This window comes from Trematomus bernacchii, unplaced genomic scaffold, assembly GCF_902827165.1.
Source record: "Trematomus bernacchii unplaced genomic scaffold, fTreBer1.1, whole genome shotgun sequence".
NCBI classification, from domain to species: Eukaryota; Metazoa; Chordata; class Actinopteri; order Perciformes; family Nototheniidae; genus Trematomus; species Trematomus bernacchii.
Window position 1 is genome coordinate 1,898,761 of NW_022987342.1, and position 23,251 is coordinate 1,922,011.

Here is a 23,251-nt window from a genome sequence, read left to right on the forward strand (position 1 = left end):
AATCGGAGGAGGTCAGTACCACAATCACCAGCAGCAACATCCAGTGGTCGTCCGGCCGATCTGCTCCGACAAACCTTTAGATGTTTATTTTATAGTTTTCGACGGACCGACACAGCCAAAAACAAGCTTTTTATGCATTTCACAGGTGCATTTAGTTGAATACCAAATGTGTAGGTTCTCAAAATAATTGAATACTACATAACCGTAAATCACTTCCTTTATGATGCAACGTGCTTCAAGTTCAAATTCTTTATTTATCATGTGCACAACAACAACAACATAGAGCCACACTGCTAATAACATGTGTAGACAAAAACAAGATTAAATCATGCAAGTAAATAAGAAAAAATATACAACATAAATAAATTCCGTAAGATAAATTATACATCAATTGAAATTGAATATAGTGCAAGTTAACAGAAATATAGTTAATGTATATGCATGATGACATGTATAAGTTCATATATAAAACTGTAGTAAAACTGTAGAAAAGTAAATGAAAGGTTATGATGTCATTGTGTGTTCCTACCTCCTCCAGCAGGACAGGCATGCCCATACGTATGGCGTTCTCCAGGGTACGGAGAAAGTTTGGGTCTGTCAGCTTGATCACCTTAAGACCATGCTTGGCTTCCTTGGAGCGGATCCATCGGTTGGCCTGAGGGTGAAAAAAAACCAATAACCTTTATCTAATGTGATGAAACATATGTCGTATTTACATAATTGATATACAATAAGAATGAAATACAGCACTTGATGTTATAAAGGGAAATCGTAGCGATGGTAGCTCAGGGATATGCAATACTATTTCTGATTGGATTTTACATTGTGGGGATTGACAATTAATTTCATACATTGAATATGTAAGGCACAATCAAACATAAAAAGCTTGTCTGATTTCTGTCGAAAAATATTTCTGCATCCCTCTGCCTGTAAAGCAGAGAAAAACGGGAGAGTTACGTGGATACAGATGAAAAAAAGTGACAGGAAAGTAAATTGGACTTGTCAGTGGTCAGGAAGGCACAGAACAGTGTGCAAAATGTAGGCCTCAAAACTGAAGACGTGACAATATTTCCAGCTTGTGTACGTAAAGAGGCTGGTTGTGTCCTTTCTGTCTATGGTAGCCAGGACCTATGTGTGTGTGTGTTTTTTGTGTGTGTGTCCTGGGGGCAGGGGCCATTCTGTGACTTTGTCTCTGACCGAGTCTGACAGGAAGTTCTATTTTGAGATGTTTGTGCCTTTCTTTACGCTTGTTCTGCAGCCATTTATCCAACGTGTTAAGTCCAAGGGGCAACCTCCGGGGTCGGAAAAGTGAAGCCAATATGTAAGAGCCTTAAAACTGCATTGTTTCTAATGGCCAGCACCGGGCGAATCCACTCAATATTGTACAGAAGTCTATGAGAAACTGACACTCTCAGTGAAAATGTTCCTAATAAGTGTATGGTCTCAATGTGTGGTCTCCAGTCTTCCGGGTTTTTGTGTGTACTGTTCCCGTTTTATGTTGAAATGTATTTTCTCTTTGGGTCTTTTTTTGTTTTATTTCCTGTCTTTGTGTTTTTTTCCCACCTTTGAATTTTCCCAGATTTGTAACACCTGTGTCTGATTTCATTGAAGCCCTTGATTCCTGCCCTCTCCAGCGGTGTCTTGTTAATTTAATTAGTCCTGTCTCCATATATGCCTGTCTGTCTAAGTGTTCTTTGACAGTCTTTTGTCATTGTACCCGTGAACGTTCCCCCCTGATCTGGTTCTTCTTCTCAAGGTTTCTGTCCATGTTTCCTGTCTGCGTTTGCGATCGGTGTAGATTTAGTTAGATTTCGTTGTGTCATGCTGGTTTGTGTCCTTTGTTTTACCTGGCCTGCTCTTTGAGTTTTTGTGTTTTTTGGAACCATCTTTTTTAGTAAAGCTAGCTACATTTGGCATCCCCATTAATTTATCTGTTAACTTGAATACCTTAATGCGCCATGCTAACCAGTGTCCGCTGCTAACTTAGCAGGCCTCGATTACTTCTGGTTAAAACTTCGAAAGCCAAGGAATATATCGAGAAACATATTATCCACTTGGGTTTTGTGACCCAGTTATGAACACATTTGATATGTTTATATTCCACTGATGATCACACATCACACTGATTCATTGATCAATCATAACATAACATTGACTAACACCTGAAACACAGTGAATGAATGCTGCCCTGAGCCCAGGTTTTGTAGCGCACCTGATCCTGCGGGTCGATCATAAGGGGCCAGCGGCGGCCCTCAGTCACCAGGATCCCATTCTCCGTAGAGACGGTGTCTCGAGGCAGACCCTCTGCGTTCCACTGGCGGATGACAAATGGTTCGCCCAGAATGTTGATCAGGCTGAAGCTGGAACTGATGGGGATGCTCAGTTCCTGGCACTGTATTATCCACTGGTCAATTAGCTGGGGAAAGGGGGCACACACACATCATTAATTCACTTTTTTATACAGAGTTTTGTTTGACAGATGCTTGGTTTAAGGCATCTCTTGTGTTTTTGTAAATGTCATTTTTTATTATCTTTCTCTTTTCCTAATCACCAGTTTTATGACTTCTTCTGTGTTTTAATAATATACAAACAGCATCAATTCAGAGCCATTACCATACATCTACTCTGCTCTGGGAATTTCATCTCACAGCAGCGGAACAATTATAATACATCAGCAAAACATACAATTCAACAGATTGGCCTCCAACAATTTGGTACGATTTGGCTTTGTTGTAGACCTTTAAAGATATACGGTTGCTGTTCCCCCCCCCTCTTTAAACATCAAGCTAAGCAAGGCTTACCACTTCTACACAGACATGATTGTCATAATTATTGTAACCTCAGTATTTAAAAAAGAAAAAAGAAAAAGGTGGATGATGGTAACTACAACGTAACACTGTACCGGAAACTAGTTCATTCTGCATATCACAGTAGTTCTCAAAGCTCATTATTACACGGCTTAGTTGAATAATCGATTATGATTGGTCAATTTGGACATTTCAGAGGTTGTTAATTCTCGCTAACAGAATGCTGCTAAGGAGTAAGGAGAACAGAACAATGCTAAACAGGATCAAGAGACTATGTGCAGTCATATCAATCCGCAGAAGGAAGTCAATTTAACGTCAGCTGTGGACAACAAACATTAGTCTTCCTCTGTCAGAAAACACCATGGAATACTTTCTGAATATTCTTTTTTATATATTTATATATCAACATAAGACAGACAGGAAGTAAACACTAAAGGGAACACAGTATGGGTTCTGGCACTGTTTAAAGACTGGTTAATGAAAAATAAAATGTGAACAGACTTGGACAGTTACAGAACACCTTGATCAGTGCTGTGGTCATTTTAAGTTACGTTGTTGTCGCTGCAGTTCTAGCCATTGGTACTGGTTCTTAGCGGAAGCAATACGAGTTTCATTAAAGACTGCCTCCCTGCACATTGTCCCTTACTTATGAAATCTCCTAATCACAGAGTACCTACCAGCTGTCTGTAGTGGGAAGTGAACGCTCCATAGTAGGCCACACAAGCAGCTGCGATGAAGACATTGCCAACGACGTTGATGATCTCTTGCTCAAACAAGGTGACACTTTCTTCCCAGCGTACTTGCTCATCGCCCAAAGCAGAAGTTAGCTTTCCTGCCCGGGTTAACCTGACCTGTGTCAGAGCCATGGTGCTAACTTTAAGGAAAGAGAGGGGTCAGAAAGAGAGGGTCAGAAAGCTTGCAGACGTTTTTCCCTTCAGTTTCAATTTGTAATAAAACATGTGAATTATGAAAAAGAAAGCAAACATTTAAGTATGGTCAATCTTGGTTGAATTTCCTAGATCTCACACATTAATATATTTATAAAATGATTAGTAGACGGCCAGTTTAAAAATTAAGAAGTGTTTAAATCTTTTGCCTCCCATAAAAAATTATCTGTGACAAAAATTCCCAAAACTGCCATGCATTATTATTAATATTGGTTTCAAATTATACTGAGTTCTGGGGCCTCATTTATAAAGCTTTGCGTATTCACGTGGGAAGGTGGCGTACGTAGGACAAAGCAAATAAATACGCACAAAAATATTCTGATTTATAAAACACTGCGCACGCACGTCCTACGCCGGTTTCCCTTTATAAATCACAATCAACTCGAAATGCGGCGCAGCTTTTGCGGGCTTCACGTAACGCCCAAATTTGCCTATAAATAGTCAAAGAAACGCCCCGTATTAATATTCATTTTGACTGACTGCATGAAGAAGATCGCAGGAAATGACGACAGAACAGCTAAAAAAGACGTTTCACACCGTGTCAGATGTTGGTTCTTTTGGGGAGGTCGAGACAAATCATATTGTTTGGTGGATGCAGTTTGAACCAGAGTAGCAGCATGGAGGTCGGATCGTCACCAAAATAAAAAAATAAGTGGTCCGAAAAAAGTTAATGACAAAATACACATAACCTTCCTCAGGCAGTGTGTTTGTCCCGGGGACAGGAGACCCCCCCCATGATGAGAAACTGTAAGAAAGTATCGGGGGAGTCATGACGACTGGATCTGAATAATTTTTTTGTATTTGGTGGTTTGTGTTCCAGCTGTCGATCAGCTGAGCGGCGTCTCCACTGCAGCCTGTGCGTCTCAACCCCCCCGCAGCAACTCTATATCCACCAGTTTAAGGAAATAAAACGAATGTGTTGTGTTATATTAGCTGTACAATTTACCACATATTGTGTTCTTAGTTTCCATACCTCCTGTGTTTAATGAGCGACTTATCAAGTATTGGCGAATGGCATAAAACACGATTAAACATGATAGTATAAACCATGCTCGTATCTATACAACCTAGAGAAAAGCAAAACGGCCTCAGTTTAGACGTAACTGTCCTTCTGTTTACCGCATCATTTATGAGAAAACATTTCTTAACAAGAGAACATAATCGAGGGGTGATCAATAACATTTCCGTATTTATTTATTTCTCCAAATTTTTGTATGCACTGAGGAGTCTCAAACAAGCGTTTGATAAATCATTTTAAGATTGGCTTTAATCAATGTTTGCAAATTAATTCTTCATATATGATAAATGAGAGGTAACATTTTATTTATGGTATTATTTACACATATTTCTCTCCATTCTTCCTTCTGCCAACGGTGTCGCAGTTTCTCGTCTCTCCCGTTTTTGTGCTTAGTGCGTACGCATGGGTCAGAGTTTGCGTAGAGGACCGCACATTTTCCCGCCAAGTTTGTTTTTTATAAATCGCAAAGATTGCTTAGAAACTGGCGTACGCCATGTTTTGAGCGTACGCAACGTTTATAAATGAGGCCCCTGGTGTTGAAGAGGACATGTACTGCTCATTTTCAGGTTTCATATTTGTATTTTGTGTCTCTACTGTGACATGTTTCCATGCTTTAATGTTAAAAAAAGCTTTATTTTTAAATACTGCCTGTGATGCAGCACTTCTTTCACCCTCTGTCTGAAACCAGAGCCCAGTCTGCTGATTGGTTAGCTGGCCAGCTCTGTTGTGATTGGACAACCACTCAGAGATGTCCCAAATCATTGAAAATGTTTCTAAATTTGACAGTGAACATCATTTCCCTCTTGGCATGAAGTGATCACAACCCTCACCCAATTGCTGTTTCTCATTAATGCTGCTTTCAAACTGATCCTGTAGGACTTGGATCTGGTTCTCCACCTCCTGCAGCTTTTCTTGCTTCTCCCTCAGGGTTGCCATGGTGGCATCCAGCTCCGCCTGCATTGGTTTGGAATAAAAGAAGAAAGAGCTGTGGACAAATATCATTAATGAACCACTCAGAGAACATTTAGTCCCCTTTTTATCCTCCGTATTTTGTCCAATGTTTGCAGAGCGATTCTCTAGTGACACTAGAGCAGGGGTCTCCAACCTTTCTTCATCTGAGAGCTACTTTGAAAAAATGAAAGTGGCCAAGAGCTACTTCCATCACATCGCTTACATTTATTCACATAGCCCTCATCAGTTGAATTAAGCTACTTTTGTACACGTGTGAAATTGCAATACCTAAAGCTTATCAAAAATCTTAACATCAAGGTCCAAGAAAATGACAATTTCTCACATATTATTATGGCCCACATACTAAGTACACCACTGACAATTCACATAAATGTCCTCAATCACCACCTGACAAGCATCTTATGGCACATGTGTAAAATAAGAGCATTCACTCTTTTTTACAGTCAGTGAGATGACTGGCACTGCATGGAGTCCACCATAGAGGTGTATGCTGGAGTGTACCCACTTAGGTTCACTCTAATCATAGTCATTTAAATGTCCATCAATCAGTCTTGTTCTGTATTTAGATCTCATTCATGTCAGAAAAAGCTGCTTCACAAAGGTATGTAGAGCCAAATAAAGCAGACATGTTCAGTGCTGCTTGGTGAATGTTCTTATAGTTTTCTGGGTCTACAAGGCTCCAGAAATGTTGTGAGTTTTGCTGAGACTCGAGCTGAACATTATTTTGGAGATGTATAACCTCCATCTCCACAGGATTGACACTGAACAGTTCCGCCATCTTTTTCTTTGTCATGACATGAAATTATAAACCATAATAAAGTCTAGCCTCCCTATATCTGTGTGTGAAATTGTTCCATCCTCAAAAACAAAAAACGAATACTTCTGCAGTCTAGCTGCAGCTTCTAGCAACGGTCTTCTGTTTAAAAAAAGGACACTGAAGGTCCTGAATGTGGCATCACACACATGACTAGAGTCTGAACACAGCAGACAACAGGAGTATTTACAACAGCATATACAAACTAAAATAGTGCATGTGGGTGCACACTTATTCTCTGTCTTACTGTTACATAAATCCCATGAATGTATGAGATTAAGTTAGCTTCATTATATCTCAATCAGTGAATAAGTGAATAATAAAGTTTCTATCAGGTTACTATTAGCCTGTCACTCATTATTTTCAGGGGGGGGGCGGGGTTTGGAGGAACAGAGGAGACAGTGATCGCGGAAGCTTTCCTCCTGCCTTCACAAACTTTACACACGTATTTATCAACTGAAAATAGCAAGAGGACATTCATACTCTGCAATCCAAGGCTTGATTAAATCCACCAAAAACCTGACATGACGATAACGAGTGTTTTTCAAAAAAACACAAATCCTTGTGTCTCTGTGCCGCTGTCACGTCTGTTCCTTGATCTCTGCGTCACCGACCAATTTGATATTCGTGTCACAGAAAACATTCAAAAACAAAAAAACGTTATTGTCCAGCCGCAGCCGAAAAATCAAGAAGCAACGTTACTACGCTATAATCGATAATCGAGCGGCGAGCTATTGAAAAGCTGCCCGCGAGCTACCGGTAGCTCGCGATCGACGTGTTGGAGACCCTGCACTAGAGAATGGATTCAGGAAAACAGTTTTGATTCAAGATTTAAATCAACAGTATATAAAGGGAATGTCCTTAAATTGTAATATGAGATGGACAATTTGTACTTAAACATTAGAACGTATAAAGAGTAACCAACTGTCTCACAATAAGCATTTTGTCGGATATGTGGAAAAAGAGAGGCATAGCACACACACATTTTTGGGAATGTCATACATTTCATACCTTTTGGGAAAATATGGGGTTACTTGGGGGGGCTTTTAAAAGCTGTAATTGTAAAATAGATTTTTCTCCAAAAATATGCCTATTTCAAAATACTGGAAAAGTAAGATACCCAATTGGATGGCAAATACTTTTTTCATCATTAGTAAATAATATTTGCAAAACTGGAAAAGTAATGAGGCAGCTACACTTCTAAAATGGAAAGTGGTGATGAAATATGTTTGGAGTTAAAAGAACAATGTCAAAAGACAGTTATAAGGGGAACAAATGTCAGATAATATGGAGCACAATTTACTAAGCTCTGTAGATAAAAGTGGAGCCACACAATCAAATCCCCCAGCATCCAAACCTCTTATGAAAACACTTAATACCCTTTAGCTTGTCTGTCGCATGTCTCTGAGTCTCTCTCCCTAAGTGTGTGTGTGTGTGTGCGTGTGCGTGTTTATTTTTTATTTTTTTATTTAACCTTTATTTAACCAGATAAAAACATTGAGATAAAATCTCATTTTCAATGCTGACCTGGCCAAGAAGGCAGCAACGTTACACATAACACATAACACAAACATATAAAATACAGAGAACATAACAAAGAAAACATGCGTGTGCGTGTGTGTGTGTGTGTGTGTGTGTGTGTGTGTGTGTGAGTTTGTGAAAAGGGGGCGGTGATTGGGACGAGAGTTGGGTGTTTGATTGTTTTGCAAGTATGAGTAAGATGACAACTGTTTTTCATCAACTGTTTGTTGTTCTATGCATTTCTGTGTTTACTTAATTTGATTAATGTATTATTGTTAATATTTGTTCTGTATTTATTAATTACTTGAATTTATTATTATTGAATTTATTATATTGTTGGGGGAAAAAATGAAACTTTGTAACATGTTGAAATCTTAAATGTAGAGCATGTAAACCCCAACTAAAAAGAAGATGTATGTCACAGTGGTTTATGCCTAAGGTGAATAAATATGAAATACATATTAAAGTTTAAAAATAATTGTAATAATAAAACCGTATTCAGAGCACTCTCTAGTCTCTACTGTGTGTTACTGACCTGCGCCTTGGCCAGTTTCGCTCTCTTGGGGCCCACTTCTTTGAGGACTCTGGAGTACAGATCCATGGCTCTGACCCACATGCACATTGATCTGCAGGCTTTGGACACCTTCTCCACCTAACAGCAGCAAAACAATACAGAATGTAACCACGTAGCAGATATTGACTCATACTTTGGTATGTTCCATAACTTACAATATAACTCAAATGGCATCGTCAAAAACATATTTTTTAGTTTAATTCCTTTTCAACTGTGGCACTTTTTAAACCCCCCGACGTGTTTGATCTCGCATTTCCCCACAATTAGTTTACTCTAATCTGACTGATGTTATCAGTGTTCGACTTGATATCCAGACAAACCTTCTCTGGGATGAAATCGGGGTTGTTGATGTGTTTCTGCAGCTTCTGCAGGATCTGAGGCTTGATATTGTCCTTGTCATATTCTGTCAGTCGCCTAAGGAAGTTGGCATCTCCTAGTAACTGCTTGGCACCAGCCCAGTCCGGTCTGTGAGGAGAGGCGTGTTAGTGAGGAGTTGTGAGGAGAAAGAAGCAAACCCAGCCTTGGAAAGTTAATAGCTAAATATGATATAAGAATGAAACACTACTATTCAAAGTACTACAAAATGCAATGCACTGTAAGTGAGGATACTGTATCTATAACATAGGAATTGCACTCTGATGTACATACAACTGTTATACCACTGTTGTACATCACAACCCAGAACAGTAATCCACAACATAATTATAATAAATTGATATTCATGTAACTTGTCAAAGTGCGAAGTCAGAGAGAGTTCTACAGAGGGCTGGTGTGAAGTGGGCTGTTGGTGTTAAAAGGTTGTTTTGTTTAAAGGAACTCGATTAGTAATACTTTATTAATGCCAAATTGGAAATGTTTTGTTACAGCATCATGTTAACAAGGCATTGCACATGAATACAAATGATAACAAATACAATAAAGAAATAAATATTAACACTTAAAATATATATATCTATAGAGTATCTATTAAAAAGTACACCAAAAACATTAACCTACTAGTAGAAGAACATATGAAAATACTATATAAGTTGCAGTTTTTTTATGAAAGTCTGCAAGTGTGAAAGAAATATGTACAAATTGTTTAAGGTAATTGCGAGTAGGGTAAAAATAAAAAGAGAAATTATGAGAATGTTCTGCTAGCCAGAGGGTAGTTGTTGTAGAGGGTTATTGCTTTAGGGGGAATGATTTCTTGTATCTGTTCTTGTAACAAATATAATATCAGAAGATGGATTAAAAAGCCACCAGACTCCTTCGACAGTAACAGTTTTCTTTTTGGAAAAAATACAAGTATTTGTCATTTGTTCTGTTCTTTATGCTGGTAACATAGTAAAGTAGTCAATGCAATAATAAGTCCACTTGGTCTGAAAAGTGAAGCCAAAGTGGGAGAGCCTTAAAACTGCATTGTTTTCCAATGGCCAGCAGTGGGCGCCTCCACTCACCATTATATAGAAGACTATGACAAATTGACATTGAACTTAATTACCTCAGTGAACATTTTCCTAATAAGTGTATGGTCTCAATGTGTGGTTTCAAGTATGCCTCAATATAGCATGATTTATATGTTGTGCATTACGGTAATTTACAGTATAGTAGATGATAAAGCAGGGTATGCTTTAGGACTACCTTATGATTTACATTTGGTTACCAAAGTGTTTCTACCATAGTGTTGTCCTGCGTTTGGTTTTACTAACAGACACTCCAAGATTAGGTTGTTATTTGTTTCGGGTAAGTACACTTTGTTGTTTGCCAGCCAAAATGTGCATCTCTACAGATTGAACTTGAATTAAGGAATATGCTTTGCAAACAATGCTATTGCTAACATTAGCTTTCTAAATTAGCAGGCCTTGCTCTTCCTCAGCTAAAGAGGTAAGAATATTTTAAATATAGCATTGACTGATAGTGATTTATTTGGGAGGGTACATTTGATTGGCTGCCGCCCCCGCCCACAGTAGTACATGGTTTAGCTGACAGCCATCTACCTCGCACAACCCCACTTCTAAATACCTGAACTCTCCCTTTGAGGTAAACAGGGTATTGGGAAGGATTGGATTTAGTGCAGCAATAGCGGTAGATGAATAACTGATTACATTTAAGGGTCGAGAATGATGGGATGGGATGAGTGCTGAGTCATGGGATGGTGAGGTAATCCATCTGAGTGCTGTCCCCAGAATATACGGGGATTAAAATACAGGCCTGAATCTCATACCTTTGGCAGAGTGATTGCAAAACAACACAGGAGATTGTGATATTAATGATGATGATCATTTTTGGGATTGCTAAAATGATGGCCAAAAGAATGACATTCATGCCAGGCTGATGAAGGTGACTCGGGGGAGGATTGTGATTAAAGGGATGGATCATTGGGTGAAACCATTTCCTGTTTGGTATTTTTCTTTTTTCTAATCATTTATCCTTGCTTGACATTGGATTGGGAAAGCATACCAGCATTCTGTTTTTATCCAACAGATTTAGACTGTTTTCTGAGGACCATTTGCCAATTATGTCAAATTAAATCCATTTTGCTAAAGAAAAGATCATACAGCGTGTTGATACAAGTACTACATTTAACAAATTCCTTAGGATCCAGCCTGTCCTCCATGATTTTATGATATAATTATGTAAAATTCCTTTCAAACAGCATCTGCTTTCAATCATTGAATGTATTTCCTTCTTAAATAGGAAGATAATTAGGGGGAATAGAACGGGAAGCACACTTTCTTAAACATTATTGTATTACTGAGAATACTGAGAGAGATAGCAGAAATAAAATGTATATTTTTTTGGTAGAAATTCTTCCTCACACATTGACTCATATGAAATATACAGGAAGCGGTTCACTTTGTTTGCCCTTTCTAAAATATTCTTTCAAATTCAGAGTGTTAAACCTTTAAATGATAGTTGGATTAAACTGTGTTTCTTACAACAACAAAAAAAAAATCAATATTGTTCATTTACTAAATGCTACATGTTTGTAAATATATAATTGTATAATAACAAGGACTTTAGATTGAAAGCCTGAAGCAATACCATGCATTTACAAATAAAAGCAGGATAAGAAAGCACACTCACTTGAAGTTGAGCAGGATGCACACGGCCTCCATGACGGTCATGACCAGGTCGGGGGGTTTGGTGAAAACCTTGATCTCAGAGATGTCGGCCTTGTCCAGAGAGCTGAGCGCCTGATTGGCTCCCGCCAGAGCCGGCAGAGCTTCGTCCAGGTCCCTTTGGGCGTCGTCGGCTATGGCCTGCGTGTCCTCAGCTTTCACCTTGGCCAATGCCTCGTCCTCTGACACTACTTTACGCACCTGGGAATGGATATGTTTGTAAGATACACAGAGGTGGAAGGCACATTGACACACATTACATTCCTAGGTACTTGTGTTTCACGAGAGACTTTTCTTTTTCATGCCTCCTTCAAATTATTTTCCAACAACTCGATTGTATTTTTAATGGGTTTTATTTTTCAAAAAATATTATAAAGGTCAGTTTTTCTCAAAACCTGACATGAATTGATCAGTGGTAATACATGTCTGCAAAAAAATACATGATGAAGATAATGAGTAAGTTAGATAAATAAGTCAAAAATAAGGAAACATTATTAGTAAAATCCTGCTCTAACATGAATGCATGAGCAATTATAACAATATTTTAATTGTCAAAAGGGATGTTTGTATCTTCACATATAATACTTTAAGTACATTTTCCAAATTTTCTACATATTTTAACTTAAGTAACATATTCAATTAAGGAATTTTGCGTGTACCTGAGTATTTGTACAGAGTGATATTAATACTTTCACTTAAGTAAAGGATCTAATTACTTCCTCTGAAAAAACTCTTAAGCATTGAGAAGGAGTATCGTGCTTTTTCAGCATCTTATATAACTTTAGTTAGTTCTGTGTTAAAATTGAAGAGAAGGAATAAGTCCAAAAAACCTGGGAATGAGTTAGCATTTTACCATATCTGGTTCTATAATCTTTAAAGGTCCCATGTCATGGCCATTTCTACTGATCATAATTCCATTGTTGAGGTCTACTAGAATAGATTTACATTGTTCAATGTTCCAAAATCACATTGGTTTCTCATACAGCATCTCTGTATAGTATGTGTATTCACTCTCTGTCCTAAACGGCTTGTTGGAGCTCCTGCCCCCCCCTCCCTGTGAGCCCACTGTGCTCTGATTGGTCAGCTCGCCCACTCTGTTCTGATGAGTCCACCACCGTTACAGCTGAACATCAGTGATTATGTTTTAAAATGGCGTTAGCAACCAGAAAATGACACCAGTAATGACAAACAGATGAGAATGCTGCGTGGGGTCTGGGTGAGTGAGTGAGGCGTGTGCGGGCTCCGTCGCTTCAAGCTTCAATGTGTCATAAAAATAGTGGTTCCAAACAAGTGACTAAATGAGACTATTAAACGACACCACTGTAGTGCAATAACACTTATGTGCATTTTGTAGATTATTACAAACTACTACGAATGTAACTTGTACATTTTAATATTTTGTCTCCATCATCACTTTTGCTGTAACTATGTACATTTCCTCTCTGTGGTACGAATAAAGGTATTCTGATTAGACATCATCACACCCAACATTAGCCGCCTTTTGTTTAACGGTGGAAATGTGCTGCGTGTATAGCCTAATGTAGCTTTCTGGAGAGTTAATTTACACTTCAACAAAAATAACACTGATGTTAATGTGTGGAGATTATCCTGCTGAACAAAATGTGTAAGTATCCTAAATGTTCCGATCTGCAATATTCAAAATCCAATGAAATAAATCTCATTGCTTTTTGTCAAGGGAGAAATTGCGACGCTAACCTCAGGGTCAGTTTACAAAAAAACATCATCACTGCACCACTCTATAACACCTCACTATCTCGCACACAAACGTAATCTTGCACACACACACACACAAACACACAAACACACAAACACACACCTCGTCAGCGCTCTCCTGGTCTACAGCCAGTTTCTCCATCAGGGTGTCAACATCGCTGGACTTCTGTTTCAGGATAGGCTCTAGTGCAGACAGGTCCACTTTCATTTTGTCCACGAGCACATTGGTCTCCAGCAGTTTGGTCAGACCGTTTTTCACGCGATCCCTGGCCTATATAGAACCCCCCCCCACACAAAAGGTATGTTATCCACATTTTACATGCAGACAAAATTAACAACAAAGAACAAATTGCCATAACCACATCTAACTAGCTGCTACGGTATTTCCTCTGAAATGTCAGGTAAAGATCCAACACTTGTACAGATAACAACTTGTGCATTTTGATGGGGGGACTTACAAGAATGAGCTGCTGTCTCTTGTCCTCTAACATGGACAGGTAGAGGTTAATGAGCTCCAGGTAGGAGGTAGGCGTGGTGTAGTATCTGCGTCTCAGCTCAGAGTAGAACCGCTCGGCCATGTCAGTGACGCTCACGTGGATCTCCACGCACATGGCGGAGAATCTCTGCTTCAGCTCCTCGCTGCCAAAGTCCACGTTCTGGAAGAAGGCCCGAGAGACGGAGAGCAGCGCCTCACGCGGCCACTGGACAAACACGACGTAGCAGAAGGGAAAAAGAAAATAGTGACATAAGATTTTCAGCTGAGAAAAGATATATGGGTTTCAAATATTTGGGGCGGCTGTGGCTCAGGGGTTAAATAGGTGTATAGTATACCAATCAAAGGTTTTGTGGTTCGATTCCCAATCTCTGAATTCAACATGTGAAAGTGTCTCTCTGCAAGGCACTGAACCTAAAATTGCTCCAATAGGATGTCTACGGTTCTGAGGCTATCAGCTAAATAACATGTAAAATAATTGAATTTGTTTACTTGAACATAAATTCAAAAGAACAGAAAAGTCATACAATAATGTTAAATGCAGTAATTAAGACTTACAATAAAGATGCAAATTGCTAGCTTACAGAATTTAGCTTAAAATCAAAAAAGTGATATGCCAACAAAGGACTTGAATGGAATGAAATGTATTTAAGTCATACACTACAATGCTGAACAAAAACAGGTGAAGAGAATGGTGGATGCTGACAACGTACCACTAATGCACGAGTATAGGTCCTGTGTTTGCATGTATATTTCAGGCATGTGTGTGTGATAGAAAGTAAATGACAAAACAAGATTTGAATTTCCCATGGGGGATTAATAAAGTTTGTCTTAATCTTAGAACAAAGGCAATAAGAAATAAGGGGATTAGAAATGATGTCAGAGTGGAGAATAAATGACATTTAGGTTATCTCTGCCAGGAGCAGATACATAGATTGAAAGAAAAATGGTGCTGTAGACTCAATACAAGCAGAGCGATTCATCCTGACTGCAGATGATCCCCATGTACCAGTTAGCAAATGCGTATATGTTCTAACCCTTTTTCAAAAAAATAACATATAAACAATATGAGTGATAATATATTACTAGATATGTTCAGTAAAAAAGAGATATGTCAGCGTACCTGCACAAACCAGTCAATAGTGCAGCAGTTAACCAGGGAAGGGAACATACGACAGCGGGACCTGAAGGAATCCCCCACTGGACTCATACACAGCACGATGTGCAGCTTCTCCCGGACACGAGAGATGAAATACTGGAACACCTGAGGGCCACACACACACACACACACACACACACACACACACACATATATGCAGACATTTCATATTTCTGGAGGTTTGGTCTCAGCCGGCAGATAATATTTATCTGATGTTTTCCTACAGCTCGCCTCGGGGCACTGACTTTTAGTTCACTGCTCTTCTTGCCCAGACTCTATGGCTATTTTCGCCCTTTCTGGGACACACTGTGTATTTCTGTTGGTTCTGAAATGTTACGCAATAATACTTGCAAGAAATGCTTTATAACAAGAAAAGATGACATATAATGAAATTAAAGATCATTTTATTGATGATACCATAACATGAGATGAAAAAATGTAATTGACTGAATAATAATAAAACAAAACTATAAAAATATATATATAATAAAATCATTATAATAATAATTATAAAATCAGTGCCCATATTATCCATCTATAATCACTGCAGCAGCATCGAAGGGTCTCAATTATGTTCACTCTACTTTAACTTTTTATTTGCATAAGGTGAAAACTCTTAAGTGTTTTGCTTCAAATTCTTTTTTTTCTTCTTTTGGTTCCTGACAGTTTTATAGCCAATGATGTATTGATTTAATGTGAACATCTCCAAAATCAGAAGCTCCTATCTGGTAATATCTTACATAGGTTTATTCATTTCTCTCTAAAGGACCCATGTTGTAGGTTTAATCTGTATGACCTTTTTTTCTGCCTGAATGGTGAAGGTTTTTTACGTTGAATGTTTGTGACGGTGTACCTCATCCCTGTTCTCCTCACTGATTCCCGCCTCTTTGGCCTTAGGGCGGGTGGCAGCTAACACTTGTTCCAGCTCATCTTTCTCAAAAAGGTTGGGCACCTCGCCAGAATTCAGCATGTTGTTGACATCCTCCAAAAAGCCCTCCACCACAATCTACAACAGCAAAGAGAGAGTGGAAACCTCTAAACACTCAAAAAATCATCCAAAGACTTGAAAATGTTAAATATCTCCTTATCGAGTCCTTCTATCAAACCTGAGTATCTGTAAAGAGGAACACCATGTCCCTGCCCTCCACGCCGGCCATCTTGTAGAGCCTCCTCAAGTCTTCGTGGAAGCTGTCGTAGCTGTAGCCGCGGCTCAGTTCGATCTCGAAGCAGCGGTAGCCGCACATGTGGGAGGCCAGCCGGGTGAGCGACTGCTTGCCGGTACCCCCCACCCCCACCAGCAGGGCGTTGCCTCTCTCCTGGCGGATCATCCGAGAAATCCTAGAAGATGTGAACAAAAATAATAATTATTATTTGCAAACAAAAAAAAGGAGGGAATGCTGTGGTCACATCGTGTGAGTCATGTATTCTTGCAAATTGAGTAGTAGAGCTACAGGGCTTTTGAGCCACTTTCTGTACCTACTCGCTACTCATTTTTAGTGTTAAAGGCAGAATGAGTAGGAAAAAACTTGCCAAATAAACAGTTTTCAAGCTTTTGAATGAGCTGTTATTAAGTTATAACAGTTTTTCAGGCAAGATGAAAAAACATTTCGATGAACAATATATGATTACTTTATCCCCGTATATTTGAGGATTTACTGCAATGTTTGGAGCTCTGAGGAGCTGATGGCTATATGAAGCCTGGTCTGCTTAAAGAAAACACATCAATCACATTTTTTAAATTATTCTCACTGCCAGAAGGGTAGAAACGGGTCCGCACTGCAAGTAAATTCATAGCGTGTTAAATAATAATTCCAATGAAAATGACGAGAGCCACCAACTTGGACCTTTGACTACCCTTCTGGCAGAGTTATTATAAAGTTACACAATAAACTACACACAGTGCACAGGGTCTTTTCTAGACTTTCCTCTCTATAATGCACCTTCTTTATTTTGGGTAACTTTTGTTAGAGTTTGCACCACCTGCAGCTGCCACCAAGTCCGAATTCCCCTTCAATAAAGTCAGTAATTGGTAGTTTGAAAGTTCACACCTGGAGACGTGTTCGACGGCATCCTGGAAGAAAACCAGCTTGGTCTCCTTGGAGAATGTCATGTTGTAATCGTCCAGGTAGTCCTGGAGAACCGTCTGGATCTTCTCCATGTCTGTCAGATCCTCATACAGACGGTCTTCTTTCTCTGCGCTCACCTACAGGGCGTTGTTAGACGGAGAGCAATGGGAATAAGCAGATATTTCAAGGTATTTTATTAGTTGTTTCCAAAAGAATCTGAGGTTTTCTCAATACAAAAAGTTGAAAAGAGACTTTTACCTTGATAAAGTCGCCAAATATAATGGGCTGAGTCACAAAGTACGAGGGTTCCAAGTTAATGCTGAAATATTTGCCTAGCAAAAAGAAAAAAAAGGACAAATGAGGCAAAATAAGGAAAAAAGGAAGAGTGACACTTAGTGGTTCAACGCGTGCAATTATCAATCAGTTTCTGCATTTAGAAAACTGAGTTTTACTGAGGTTCTTTTTGACCGTTGTTCTTACCGGCCATCTCAGAGACGATGGTGTTGAAATAGGTTTTATCTTGGTTGTTGATGAGTCGGTCGTGGAACACTCGCTGACACTCGTGGCAGAAGAGACGGAAGATCTGGGTCTTGTCTCGCACTTGACTCGGCTCACACTGCAGTATGCCTGGACACCACGGGAGGGAAGCATTATGGGAAGGAGACTTGTTGTGTTTTAGTAACGTTAAATACATGTGATTAATATATAGGGTTAAATGGATACAAAGAAAACAAAAAAAACACATGAAAAAAGTACCTCAAAGAAAAAAACAAAACAAAAGGGTAACGCTGCATTTATGCGTTGACAGAAAAATTGGAAAATTCATGTGAATGCCACTAAAAGTAAGAAGAAAAGCAACTCGGAAAGTCTGTGAAAATGTTAGCTTTAGTACACAGCTTGCCGAGTTAACTAAGCAAAAACATGGCGGATGGAAGTATATGTTAGATTGATGGAAATCATTTAGCATATTTGCTAACTATTAATATGTGATATGGTTTAAGGTTGTAATAGTTGATTGTGGTAACCTATATTAGTTCCGAAGTTACGTAATGTATTAGCATTCACCCTTATAAGGCTTAACCTGAAGTCGGCTGAAGAAATATTTGATATAAAAGAAATAAGAAGTTCTGATCCGTTTCCTTTGCTGCAAAGTGTTGTTTTTGAAGCTCTTAGCAATAAAAAACAGCTCATATTATATATAAGTCTAAAAGTGGGGAAATGGGATCGTCCGAGGAGCACTTGAATGCAAAGCTAATTTAGTTGATCTGTTCCAACAAAGTGGAAAAAATAGACATACACTTGTTTGAAAACATAAACATAATGTACTGTCAAATAACTGAATCTGAAAAACTACATTTCTGCTGTAAAAACTCTCACTGAACAAACCTTCACATGTTTTCCAAATGCCTTATGAAGATAACTGCTGATATGAAGTGGGGGGAACTGCAGAAGAAGACATTGTATTGTTGTGTCAGCGCAAAAAAGTAAATGGGAGGAGTGGCTGTACGTTCATTACCACTGACCAAACAGAATGCAGTGCTGAGAGGAAATGTGTGTAAGAGTAATGCATTGTGGTTATGCTGAACAAGTGGTGAACAGAAAGCAGTCGCAGAAGTCACTTCCGCTCATCTTGGTGCCGTAATGATGCCTGCTGGGTAAAGGAGAAGGGGGAGGGGGGTGTTGATGGTGCAGACGATTTGAAATGTTGTTAATGTGGCTTGAAGAGATAAATCATAGCCGTGCCTCAAGCTGTGGAAGTGCAAAGACTTCTTTCATTAAAGTTGAGTTTCTGAGGTGGAGGAAAGAGAAGGTTTGCATGCTGTATGCCTGTGCAACACATGTGTCTCGATAACAAACATGAAAATGCATCATTACTGATTGAATCACCTGCTGAAAATGCAAGCATCACCCAAAAATGAACACTCTCATCAAGTCAAATGTTAATCGGGCCTTGAAAAAGCATTCAAAGGCTCAATGCAAATAAGGATGAAATATACTACACCGTTATGGCGTATTTCCACTGCAGGGCCTCGCACGGCTTAGTACGGTATAGTTAATAATAATAATACATTCGATTTATAAAGCACCTTTCATTGCTCACAGCAATCCCAAGGTGCTAGTTAGGCCTTGGTAGGCCAGGCTCACTTTATGCTGCGTTTCCATTACAGTTTAGGAACTGGGGTAGTAACTATAGTAACGCAGTGTAGGCGGAGCCGTGACGAAACACAAAACCAACATTAGCTGTTAGCACTCAGAGCTCACAGCTCCTCATATCTGTTCAGAAACTAGACAAAAGTTAAACAAGTACAAACCACAGACTGCCTGTGTCATGGTGAATACAGTCGCTGCTTTATTTATGTCTGTATGACGTTGTTGTGAGTCTGGACGCTCGGAGCATATATGCGTTAGCTTAGCCGATCTCCATCTAGACAACACGCATTTTAAAAGGTTTTTCGCCTGCCGTCTGTCTGCAGACTTGTCAAAGCATTAATTCATGGCTTTTACTAACCGGTATCAGTATGTTGTTACTTCGGCATCATTTTGAAACGTGTATTACAATTAAATCACGGTCAAATATGTTCATTTTGTTGTAGTTGCCAGCGATTCTCTCACTAGTTTAGCATACTCAGCCCGGTTGTTGGCCCGGAAAGAACCTCGATTTTGGAGAGCCAGAAAACTGTGAAAAAGTACCTGCTAGTCGGAACTACGCCTAGTGGAAACGCAACCAAAAACGGCACGCTTAAACCGTGCTCCGCGCTGTAGTGGAAATGCACCATTAGGGGCCTTGCTGGGGACAGTTCTTTTATGGGATGGGAACATTACATGTGGTAGAAGAAAACAAAGGCAGAGTTCAAGGTTTTAAAATGTTTTGGTTAGTTTAAATTCATAGTGCGCAAATAAACCCATAAAAGCACAGTGCTGCAACACTATCACAAATGGTATTGTCAGACACTACTTTCAGAGGGGGGCCACATGGGGGACCAAGCCAGAGGGGCACTGGCCACAGATGGACCCCCCATAGAACCACCAATGATACTACAGTATACATGCATGCCTTCATCTCATTTTGCTGCCCTAATCCAGTTTTCAGTTGTGTGCATCAGAAGGTTCCTTTACATTTAAACTGGAGGGGGGGAGGCTGTTAGGGATGACATGAAGTTTTATACTTGACTAAAGTAGACAAAAATGGTTTAATTCAGTTTCTAATATCGCCTCAAAAGTCTTTGAATGTCAAATTGTGGGAAAATGTATGATGTATGTTTTCTTTTCCTGGGGAGACCTCCATTACTTTTGGTTGCAGCTAGATTCTAGCAATATCAATAGATCAAGCGAGATCGTGCTATCACAAGATTACACAAGATTCTCTCTTGTCAGACTTAACGTTATGCGTTTGTGTCGAAACCAAATATCCCAACCAATCAGCATCCTTCATGACAGTGAGAATGTAAAGGCAGTAAGGGGGGTCGTTAGGGATGTGTTAGAGGGGGAAAATACCAACGTCCAAAAGAGGCTTACATACTGTAGATGCTGCAATATCATCAGTTACACCAGAATTTGTTTTCATTAAAGAAGAGAAAAGAACGGCACTGAAGGCTTTTTCTCGATGAAAAAGATGGTATTCCTTTTCTCTTGATTGGCTTTGGCAAAGGTTTCATTGACAGATGGTTCATCCAATCAGCTGCTTAGTATTTGTTGAAGGTGCCTGCCCCTTTCAAAGAGTTTTCATTGACATAAACGCTTCATTCACATTCTGTGTAAACAAACCATCAGGTTGGGACCATTAGGTTGGGACCATCACGCCTGCTCCAATTGATTTCAAATGTCTCACCTTGGACACACTTGGAGAGGTCCCTGAGATTGAAGACATAGTGGGATTTAGCTGGGGTGGGCAGCAGATCTAGGCTCAAACGGTTGTAAATCTCCACAGCTGCATCCACAATCTGACCCGCACAGTCCTTCACCGCCTGGGAAAAGTCATTGAGGAAACCGCCCAGGATGGCCTGGAGGAAGGTGGGGAGGGGGAGGAGATCAGAACCGATGGAGTTAAGTGTGAACCATATTTTGGAGAGGAGTGAGAAAGAGTGAGTGATCAGATATCACAGAGAGATGGCCACATAATAATGTTCCTTCACCAGATAGAACATGAATTATCATAGGTTAAGTTTTTTGACATTAATGTGTACTTTTTAGCACGCTAATGTATCAAATGTAGGCTATATTAATGCATATGGCATCATTTTGGCAAAGGTGTTATTTTGGAAGTTTACCTAATATCCGATAAGTATTATTTTCCACCATTTAGCTATTTTTTCATGTTTTACCCAATACAGTAGATCCGATGTTGCTGGTTTTCTACTAGGATTACAGCTGCTGTATTAACAAGAAGTCATGCATGGTTTGAGGGATGGATTTAAAAGTCTTTGCTAATCATTGACATATCCTAGACTGTGAAAAGAGACACAAGCATACAAACAAAGTACTTCATTTAAAACAAAATATATATATTTAAACAGGTAAAAACAACAGTGTCATTATGTAAATAGAAGGATTCAAATTATTAAAATGGTCAAATATTTGGTAGTTATGATCAGGAGTGGAGTTGCCTAAAAAATGGACACCAGTGAATGTGGAAAATAATTTAATATATCAGTGGAGGCACAAGGGTTAAAGCCGATATATAATAACAGACATGACATCTAAAGAAAACTAACTATGTATAAGTGTATGTCACATCATCGAGCCAATTGTGGGTAAAAGCTCTTTCCTAATTATTCCTAGAAATAAGTGTAGTAATAATTTAACATATTTAATTGAGCTGCCCATACTCACACTACAGTATGCCTTTTAAGTCATGTATTCTGTACCAGCTGTGTTTATTTATTTATTTTATTTTCATTATCTTTGCTTTTTATGCCTGTTTTTAAATGCCTTTTTAATAATGTATTTATGCTGTATTTGTTCTTAAATGTCTTTTGCTTTTAATGTGTAAAGCACTTTGAATCGCCACGTGCTGAAAAGTGCTATATAAATAAAATTGCCTTGCCTTGCCTTGCCTTACAAGGAAATGGTTAAATGTTGATTACCTAAGAATCTGTAAATGGGCGGATCTTGTGAATGAAATATATGGACGTTTCAAAATCCCCATGAGAATTGAAAATCAAGTTTAACCGTTATCTGTAATCCATATCCAATCAACTCATTTGTTGGTTGTTATTTAAGTATTATAGTTTCAACTTTATTTCATCTTGTTGTGTTTGCCCGGTAAAGATATATTTTCTTAAAATGCACCAAAAAAGCCTTTCAAAGTCTTTGTGTAGTGATGTGTGTGTGTGTGTGTGTGTGCGTGCGTGCGTGCGTGCGTGTGTGTGTGTGTCTACTCACTTTGAAGATCTGCTTGAGGCTGTGTTCAGAGGGTGTGGGCAGACACAGCATGCTGAAGTGGCGGATGAATCGGGGGGTCACGGGATTGCGCCCCCCTCCCGGAGGAGCACACGCTGCAGCAATGGTCATTTCCTAGAGGCGGGGGAAAAAGGAGGAAGAGAATAAAGGACAATTAAAAGAAAGGAAGAGCAAGAAGATATTTCTTTATTGGAAAAAGGAATGAAATGTCACTGGAGAACTGAATGGCACTGGGATTCTGTAGGACCTGACATGAAGGGTTCTTAATCGAAAGGCTATTAATGTGTGAAACTGCGGCACTTTTGGAATGACTTGTGTGGTTCTATGACCTCTATTACAGTGGTCTGCCTAATGGGGAGGGACATAACTCTGGATTCAGCTTTAAGCGCATTATACAACCTTTAGGACCAAATGATTCAAATAAGCGCTATAAGAGTGGATGGACTTGAGTTGATTTATCTTTAAATTAATTACACACAGATTTAAAGATGTCTTTTTCCAAATGTAAGTCAACGGGGAAACATTTTAGATTAGAGATATTGGGCTTTATAAATAAGGTTTGATTGATTTGAATTTGAGTCATGTTAAGTTTTAATATCTTTTTATTTATGTGACTTTCTTTATATTCTTTTAGAGTTTAAT

At 39.1% G+C, this 23,251-nt stretch overlaps 1 protein-coding gene across 1 annotated transcript in view; it reads right to left on the reverse strand.

Annotated features, from left to right (window-relative positions):
• Window positions 1–23,251, reverse strand: part of dnah6 (dynein, axonemal, heavy chain 6) — an 85,183-nt gene that overhangs the window by 20,704 nt on the left and 41,228 nt on the right. Inside the window, exons 41-57 of the mRNA XM_034128179.1 lie at window positions 22,592–22,723; window positions 21,039–21,210; window positions 17,690–17,836; window positions 17,468–17,541; window positions 17,192–17,346; window positions 16,250–16,481; window positions 15,997–16,149; window positions 15,108–15,248; window positions 13,950–14,192; window positions 13,595–13,762; window positions 11,723–11,958; window positions 8,974–9,118; window positions 8,615–8,731; window positions 5,603–5,726; window positions 3,485–3,681; window positions 2,213–2,416; window positions 530–655 (exon numbers count right to left, since the gene is read on the reverse strand). Of these exons, the coding sequence (XP_033984070.1) occupies window positions 530–655; window positions 2,213–2,416; window positions 3,485–3,681; window positions 5,603–5,726; window positions 8,615–8,731; window positions 8,974–9,118; window positions 11,723–11,958; window positions 13,595–13,762; window positions 13,950–14,192; window positions 15,108–15,248; window positions 15,997–16,149; window positions 16,250–16,481; window positions 17,192–17,346; window positions 17,468–17,541; window positions 17,690–17,836; window positions 21,039–21,210; window positions 22,592–22,723 (2,766 nt within the window). The remainder of the gene's footprint in view (window positions 1–529; window positions 656–2,212; window positions 2,417–3,484; window positions 3,682–5,602; window positions 5,727–8,614; window positions 8,732–8,973; window positions 9,119–11,722; window positions 11,959–13,594; window positions 13,763–13,949; window positions 14,193–15,107; window positions 15,249–15,996; window positions 16,150–16,249; window positions 16,482–17,191; window positions 17,347–17,467; window positions 17,542–17,689; window positions 17,837–21,038; window positions 21,211–22,591; window positions 22,724–23,251) is intronic.